General features: G+C 35.2%; 1 protein-coding gene across 2 annotated transcripts in view; it reads right to left on the bottom strand.

Annotated features, from left to right (window-relative positions):
• Positions 1 to 562: 562 nt before the first annotated feature.
• The window catches only part of LOC117110056 (gastrin-releasing peptide receptor-like), a 10,058-nt gene continuing 1,082 nt past the window's right edge, over positions 563 to 9,538 (bottom strand). The window contains exons 2-3 of one of the 2 annotated variants that reach the window (XM_033252636.1): positions 7,640 to 7,901; positions 563 to 1,852 (exon numbers count right to left, since the gene is read on the bottom strand). In XM_033252636.1, the coding sequence (XP_033108527.1) occupies positions 775 to 1,852; positions 7,640 to 7,659 (1,098 nt within the window). In that variant the 5' untranslated portion in view covers positions 7,660 to 7,901 and the 3' untranslated portion in view covers positions 563 to 774. The remainder of the gene's footprint in view (positions 1,853 to 7,639; positions 7,902 to 9,538) is intronic. The other variant, XM_033252637.1, reaches the window with a different exon arrangement.

Genomic DNA, 9,538 nt, shown 5'->3' with positions numbered 1-9,538 from the left:
GTCGCCTTAAAAAAACGAAAACAGCTCTTTATGTAGTACGCGAACAGTGTCTTGGCGTTGCCGTCACGGTCCATTAGTTCGTAGTAGACTGGCCGCGTAGTCAAAACGAAAAATGCCTAATACCTCCATGGTTAAAACATACGCTAACTCGTGCGTTTGTGGGACAACAGTGAGACGCGCGCGTATTCCTAGCGCTGTTCTGATTAGTCAGCTGTTGATTGACACTCCGGAAAGGTCTATATATAGCAGCTTCCACGCTTTCAATACACAAGAAGAAATATAATGGGAAATTAAGACACATGGTCACCGATCAATCTTTATCAGTTGTATGGTAAAGAAGATTGATGAGCTAATGTTACACAGTACCATCAAGAGTTGCTTGCAGTGGGTGAAGTTTTACGAATTTTGACCATTGATTTATCTATTGATTGATACAAATTCAATAAAGCACATGATCATATTCCCTTGAATAAACATCCCCTCAAAAACCCTTCTGAACAATAAACGATCCGGTATATCACTTTTGTTTTTATCAGTGACCAAAAAATTTCAAGTGTATATAATTTCTCGCTGTTTTAAGCCTTCTATGTGAATTAAAATAATAAGCATGAAGTGATAGGCCAGACCTTCTTGTAATATTTAGAGCGCAATGAATAATAGGTCTATTTAAGTTGTTTATGATGGCAAGCTGTGGCTTCTGTTTTTGATTTTCCTCTTTCTTTACAGATAGTAATTACATTACATTACATTACTACTACATTTCACTTGTGCCCGTCATGTCTTTTGTTGGTTGTATGCGTTGTTTGTGTCATGTTTCGATATCAGTGTATATGTTGATGTATGTCTCTCTCTACCACTCGATAACTCAATGTTGATAGTTTGGCGCGTGCTTCGACGATCTGGCAGTCTGCTAAACACTCTGACAAGCGGCCTAAGTTCATTCCTAACGGCTCGATTGATAATAAACACAACAATGGGATGTGTGCAAGCATTGATATACACCAACGGTCGCCCGATGTCAGTAAGAAGTTGTCCAAGTCTAATATATGTGTAACGTTCTTGTAAACACATTCCGAGATTGATAGAGAAGTGGCATACGCCAAATATGATTGTAATCAGTAGCACAGAAAGGGCCAGGCGATTTCGCTGTTTTGTTCGTTGTTGATAGTTTGTCGAGTTCTGTGACGCTTCACTGTGACGACTGCCATACAAAATCATCGCCATTTTAACGTAGAATATGGATATCAGTACCAATGGGAGTACGTACATAACAATCGCACGCGTTGTTTCATACACCAGAGCGTGTTGAGTGAATCGCATGATATATTCGCATTTGTGAAAGCTGGTTATTTTTCCATAAATAAGTATCGGCACACTTGATCCAATCGAAATCAAAAAAATAAATAACAGAATCAAATAGCGGTAGCGAGTGACAAGCGTGATACCAAGAGTTGGGTTCAGAACTACCCCGTATCGATCAAGACTCAACGCTACTAAGGTATAGATAGCAAAGCCTTGTGCAATCACTTCAAAAGCATTGTACAATTTGCATTCCATATTTGTATCGATCTGATCATTCGTCTTGTTGAATAGTATACGGAATATACTACGATACATCAGAAAAAGAAAATTACACATACAGAGCCACATAACAAAGAAGTACGCCCTCCCACAAAATACACTTCGACCAGATCCATAAGCGCAGAGTTTCAGGCAAATAATAGTCAATATCAAATTGAAGACGATGCCCAGGCAGCAAACAATAGTATTCAAATAAAATAGAACAGTATTCATCAGGTAAAACGTATCCTGATTTGTTTCATTATAGTAAGAGAAAGAGGACCAGGATAAACTGAAAAAAAGAAGAAAAAACAACTGTAGATGTATTAAACAATATTTTTAAGTTTGTAGTCCCAACTGTTCATAACTATTTCAAATCACAATCATAAACAGACACAAAAAAAAAATATTTGCTATTATCAACTTTGTTTTTCTGACTGTAAGCGCACTTAACATTGCACGCATGTAAACAATAATGGATGTCATTTATTTTAATACCGGTATACTTGTTTGATAACTTGCACGAATAGGCCTATATAATTCGTGTTTGAGATTATACTTAGATTCTTTAAACATGACATCTTTGATGACAAATATGATTGAGCTGATTTAAAACGTTAATGGTGTTTATTTTGTTGATGTTGTATGAGTATGATATTTGAAAATGATATTATTTTTAGATTCTTTAAATATGAAATATGCCTTTTCATAATTTCGTTATGGTGGTATTGATATTATTGCATATAATAATAGATAACTTAAGCTTTGTCTGCACTATCAAATTTTGTGTGACAAAAAAGTGTGATATGCCCATATATGGGCATGATGACATCACAGCATGACCATATATAGGCATAGCATTACTATATATGGGCTTGTCACATTTTTTTGTCAAAGAAAATTTGATAGTGTGGATAGAGCTTTAGAGAAGGTAATGTTAGTCAGGCTGACAGGCTAGTTATGCAAATATGAAGTTTGGCTGGAGATACATTATAAACATTATACAATATGCCTCCTGTCTTCTTTTAAAATTTTGATCCACGACAACTTCACAGATAACGCTTGTGTGAACCATATTCAGATCATATAGGCCTACATGTCTATAATTATGTGTCAAATTTAACCCTAATATTGTGGCAGATTTGATTTTGCGGATCCATCAAAACCCCGGTTGTACTACTAACACTACCACATAATAAATTTAAAAAATAATCAATTTTGATTTATGTGATGAAACTAATCGGCCTAAAGTATGGGTGGTTTATAATAACCCAAATTTGTAATTAGATTTGAACTAAATAGGCCTATCTTGTAAATACCTCACATTAATCAGCCTTTTCTGTTGGCTCGGCTGCGAAGGAGGACTATGTAAAAGGTCAAGTCACATGAACAAACAGATCATTCGTCAAATGTCTTCAAATTTTCATATTGCGTTATTAAATTAAATTTCTTCTAAGAAAATGAATTTGATTCTGCTGTTTGGCTTGTAAATCTTGTTCATTCCAGTTCAACAGATTGTCAGCAGTTAAGCCTAAAATTGCAGAAACGAGCACTTAAAATCTAAACATTGTGTACTGTACCACCTCTTATTGCTGTAAGGTAACGATAATTTATATCAATTGATGTAAGACCATTAATGAAAGATGCTGTATATATTCATCACGGCGAGATTCATTTGCAGTACAGTATATGGGGAGAAGAGACAGTCTAAGAGGACAATCTTGATTAGTTGTAGGCCTAATCGGTTCTGAATAATGAATAGGCCTAATTTGCTGAATGTATGGCTTACTTTTTATAGAAACTTGAACCGCCACTTTAGTTTAAAGGGTCACTACATACGTCATCAGTATGTAATGTTCATAGGTTCCACTGTGTACCGGTATAAATACATAAATTAATATAGTATAATTTAGTAGCACTACTCTTTTAAATAAGAGGTTCTAATTAATCTGCATACGAATCACATAGTGCTGGATTGGCTCATAGGGAATTATATTACTCGTTTTATAGATTGATCGATTGCTTTAAATGTATATACGATGGACAGGCATAAGAAGTATTCAATACAGACACCGATATATTTTATTTATCAATGAGTGTTCACTTCCCGAGTAAAGAGTTGATAAAGAACACGAGTACAGTTCAACAAAAAGGTTAAAATTTAGCTTGATATATAAATACTTGCATTGATAACAATTTCTTTTGTATTGATAACAATGCAATTAAATGAAAATTGTGTCAACTTGATAGTAAAATGATCATGGATGTTTGGAAAGGTTTTTTGTCTAAAGCCGGGAAAATGTTGCGTCCGCCGGCCGATCGTCGTCGGTTGACGGAATCTTCTCTAATAACGAGGCCGTCTGTTGCTGAAGAGTCGTGGCAACCTGAGCGGATCGACGTTAAAACCAATCCATTGTGCATGCGTTGAAGCAACGCAACAGCAAATCATGGAATCATTAATATTAGCGATGCATCAGCAAGCCATGAAATAATTTTTACATTATTTAGTAGCGAAGTTAACGTTTGTATAATGCGTTGGAGATGCTGCGTACCGTACCGTCTGCATTAAACCTTGGTTAAGTGCTGGGAGCGCGTTCAAATAAATATTTTAAAGCTAGAGCAATTTAGAAATGAACTGAATAATGACATTTAAGTTTAATCTATATAGGCCTATAGTACTACCGTATATTATACGTATATTTAAGTGTTTTCGTGTATTGTTTCAACCTTGGAGGACCACTCGACAGTGATTTATTTCGCTTTTTGGTTATCCCGACGGGTTGTGAACGATTGCTTCTTTTCTGTCCATTTGTATGTATTTTCTCGTGTCCTTGAATGTTTTCTAAAGACAAATAAATGAAATAAAATGAAGTGAAAACCTTTCTTAGATCGCCGATTGATCATACTTACATCGTAATAAAACTATATTATATACTGGAAAACAATCAGCCATATATGTTTTTAAATATTCGGATTCTTTTGTTGATCGCTCAATGAGTAATAGAAACGTTAAAAAGCACGATCACAACAATTTTTCATCGTAATAAAACAAGGCTTGTTCTCTAGAGAGCAGCTTCTTGACAAAATCAATTAATATATGCAAAATATATCAATATTTTACACAGGCCCCTAGGCAGGATTTTCGATGGGGAGGTGCGCTTTTGCGACCGAAGCGGACCTTAAGATGGGCGACCGCCTATGGATCCCCGTGGGGGGGGGGGGCGTATCCCCCGGAAGCTCCGACAAATTAGCATTTTGAGGGATTTCTGAAACCTATAATTCGTAATATTCTATATAAATTTTCATTCATTTGGGTATTGTTTAGGGGCATAAAGCAGGAGAAATAGAGGGGCTCCAAGGCCGGGAGGAACTTTCACGGACGTATGGTCAATACACCTCAGCCCCACCATGGTTTGGGCTGAGGTAAGAAAATTTATGATTATGGCACCTCTAGATGGTCGGAAATGGCACTGTCAAACAAAATTTAATTATGATTTTTCTTTTTTCTCCATTTATTTTATAATTTTAGGGAGCTCTCCCCCACCCCCTTATCCGCCACTGTGAAGTTGTAACTTTTTATGTCCTTTGCATCTGTAGGTCTACAGATGACATGGATCAATTTGCAATCACTAGAGCTGATAATTTCTAACAGATTTCGTAGCACATTATTAAAAATCAATGGTTAGAAGAGCGGGCAAAAAAATGTAATGCATACTAGGCCTATAGCATTTCGCTATAATCAGGAAATATTTTAATGAAATAATAGGTTTTAAAAAGTGGACTTTTTGAAATTTGGTGGTCCAGGGGCAGAGACCTGATGGGGCTTTTTGAGAAAAGCGATAGGAGGATCCGACAAAGTAGCATTTTGAGGGTCTTATGTAATGGATTTCTCAAACACATAATTCGTGAATATTTTATTTAAATTTTCATTAATTTGGGGGTTTTCTTTAGGGGGGGGGGGGGGGGGGGGGGAGCCTGAAGAAGTAGCGCTATTATGTTCTGTACATCTGCATGCCTACAGATGTACATATTATAGATCAATCTGCATTCACCGGAGACATACATTTTCAACAAATTTCATATCATATTTAAAATCAACGGCTGGATGTGCTGGCAAATATATAATGCAATGCATGCTATAGCATTTTGTGATAATTAGGAACGGTTTTGTGAAATAATAGGTTGTTTTAAAAAGTGGACCTTTTGGTTGGTGAGGGTTGTGGGGGGGGGGGGGGGGGGGGGGGGGTGCGTCCGCACCCTCTGCACCCCCACTCCTGCCTACGGACCTGTTTTACAGTGGCCAAGTGGTTGTTTTCTTTACACTTCTCTAATTTTACTTCTCAATATTCAAGGGGAATATTTCAATACTTCCAGGGAAAATTCTCTTTTAATTATATCAGGATAATTGCAAGGCATTCGGAGTTTTTTTAAAATTTATATATATACCGTATATATATATATATATACATACATATATAGATATATAAAAGCTACGTCAGAGCTTGCAATCTTGATTTATATATATATATAAATATAAATATATATATATAATATATATATATGATAAGCGCTAATTGATAAGTGTTAATTGATAACGCTTTTCAATATATCTACACAGCCAGTATATGGTAATGCTTAGCCGTATACCATGCGTGAACATAATCACATGATCACATTGTACTGGCAAGATAAGTACGGAAACACTAATTGAATGACTTTGCCTGAGCATTAAAATATCATTAGAGTCTCATTTTATTTTTAGTATTATGCCATGGCTTTTTAAATATCAATTTTATGGGGGAATATTATAGAAATCAATAATCTCTTCTAAATATCTCATACGGTTTCAACGATCAATGTTTTTTTACTTTAAGTTATATAGAGACCATGTGATCACATGCGTATTCGACCAGTCACTAAATATTAATCGTTGCATTATGTCTATAGTACAATCCTACATCATGTTTTTTTCCCGCATTTGACTAATAGAATTAAAAACAAATATTCTGCTTGCTGCATCTTTTATATTGCTGCTTTTTGAAATATTTTTATTTTAATTTACATGCAATTTGGCCTCCGGGCCACGATATGTGGAATTTTAAATTAAAATTGAATTGAATTGCAGCCTTGGTAATATTGTCATAAGCTGTTAAAAATTGACATTGCTCATATTTCATGTTACTGTAGTTCTATTAAAGTTAGCTATTATTTTAATAATATACCTATTTTCTTATTTTTGGTACCGTACCAAATTACAAATTAGTAGTTTTTAAATGACACATTGCTGACTACAATCCGCATCGCAGTTTGTTGTGTGACATTGCCACTTCGCCGAACATGATGTTTAAATACGGTCTTGTCCTGTATTTTTTTTCTTAGTATTTGGGATCAATAGTCCCACACAATATGAGCATGTAGTTCACTCTTGCTGGCCTTGGAAGCTGATACCAGGCCTGGGCGTGGGGGTGGGGGGTGGGGAGTGGTTACGTTTTCCGTCGCCCAGTGCCCGATAGTAAGGCCTATCCTCACCCAGTTTTGGCACGTATATCGAAATTCGGCAAATCGGGTTTCGGAAAAGCGTGAGTATACAAAACAGCATTTATGCATTTATTCGGAAAAATAAGAATATTGTTAAATCAGAGATCTGGCATTCGGCAGACTGGGTTTTTACAGCCTGAAATCGATAATTTAACATTCGACATATTGGGATTCGGCAAACTGATTCTCCACTTTTGACTATCAGTAAGCAATCAGTTCAATTAAGAAGGATTATGTTAATAAGCTGAGATTTCTAAGTTATAAAATTGATACAGTACAAGGAAAATCAATTATTGTGTTTGTGACGAATAAAATCTATATATTATGATAGGGATCTTATCGTGGATTGATAACATGCAAAAACAGCTTCGAAATTCCTAAGGCTCATGAAAAGGCTTAGATTTGTGAGCATCTCGCGGGTACTGTATGCCTGTCTTATATAGTTCCATCCTATTATTTGTATACACGATGTCGGATGAGATTATATAAATAATATTAATAAATATTTATCATCATCATCATCGTTCCGAAAAAAACTTACCTCATGTCATCGTCGTTCATCTTGATTTAAGATTTTTTTTAGTTCTTGTGGTATGTATTCAGCCTTGGCGATTGGATATCTTTGAGAAGCAGTTCAAACTGTCCAACAAATTGTGTAGCTCTAAGAGAAATGACTCTGCGAGTCTGAAGTTATTATAAACGAGCTCAGTTGACACGTGATCGGTTATATCAAATCGCCTCCAAGTGTTGTTATCTTGTCAGCAAAATGCAATAGGGGATTATTATACGAACTGTTCAGTACGCTTGCGTGCAAGAAAATATAACTTGTGTATTTCAATCGATCATGTTATCTCGGCTATCTCACCGTCGCGTCCCACACGTCCACCAACTCTCTTTCGTTGCTTTTGTGTCTACTGCCCCCGAGGGGGCCATAGACTCTCAGTCATCGTCTCACTTTTGAGAATTGGCAACACAGAAAGCGTGAGTGGATGGGATACGGTATTTTTAAAAATCTTAATGTATGCTTATGCCTAATAATAGTGTACTGACCAGGAATTGCAATCAGAAGTGTAACAATAATCTTTTCTCCACATAGAAAGAACAAAAAAAAAAACATAATTCAAGCAGTAGACACGTGCTCTCACTGGGAGCCTATTTTTAAATCTCTCCTACAACAAAACGACGTGATACACCTACTGCCGTTTTTGTATTTAGATATGATTTAGAACGCTACGTGTGGCGAAACTTTTCTTATGTATTATAATTACTACATTTGGATCATGGAGGAATAAGTCTGGGATATTGTTGTCAATCCCAAAAAAAAGTTTGATTGACAGTCGGGACGGTCCATACTGCATTCATCAGTTTTGGGCAGACGATTAGGCCTAGCCATACTTTTGCCATTTTAATCCGAAAATCTCCCTATGGGTTAATAACAGACTAACTAATGTACTGTACTATATATTTACAGGACATGGGCCTACATAAACGATGTGTTGAACAAAACATGAATCTTGTCAAGTATTAGTAACATGTTAATGAAAAAAAAAAAAACATTTTTAAATAATAATCATTATGCTAGAACACCACCAAACATACAGAAAAGAAATTCAATTCAATCTTTATTGTAAACACTGTAAAATATACGGTTTTAAAACTCCGATTGTTTGTTCACAGATTAAAAGATATATATACGGTATATATATATATATGTATGTATACTTAATGATACAATCACCATACAAAAATACACAACACATACATTACATCATAACTTGTTTAAATATAAGGTTATTGTAAAAGTTAAAATTTAAAAATTGGCTAAAGGAGGTCTCAAAATTCCAAGCAAAAGGCATAAAAGCAGTATGTATAAAATGAATTAAAAATATATAGAGTTTGGCATAGACGTAATTAATTAACATAAAGAACGTGGCATTTATGTACCTGCACGTTTTCTGTGCATAAATAAGCAAATTTAATTTTAATTTTAATATAGTTCTAGTCGTACTGCATAACATACATCGATTGCTGTACAAAAGCATGAATTTGTTCAACAAAACATGAACAAAACATTAATAGAAAAAAAAAAAAACATTTTGAAATAATAATCATTATGCTAAAACACCACCGAACATACACAAAAGAACTTGAATTTTATGTACCTGCACGTTTTCTGTGCATAAATAAGCATTTTAATAGACTGAATCGGCGACTCCAGCAATTACTGGTCACGCGACATAATAGTGGCTGCTAAATGTAAACATCAACATTGTAAACCACAGTGTGTTCATTGAACACAGTATATTGAGAGAGTTATGATGTTTTTTAGACAGCGACCCAAAGTAAAGTAAGGCAGTAGGCCTATTTTTGTTTGTTCGTTTTTTAATTGTGATTTATAATTACTTTGGCAATCTTCGTGCATTTTATTTAGGCTCTGCCT

Source organism: Anneissia japonica, unplaced genomic scaffold (genome assembly GCF_011630105.1).
Source record: "Anneissia japonica isolate Jap-2015-1 unplaced genomic scaffold, ASM1163010v1 scaffold287799_len804019_cov200, whole genome shotgun sequence".
NCBI classification, from domain to species: Eukaryota; Metazoa; Echinodermata; class Crinoidea; order Comatulida; family Comatulidae; genus Anneissia; species Anneissia japonica.
Note: the sequence above shows the minus strand (reverse complement) of the source record. Positions and strands in the feature narration are given on the sequence as shown.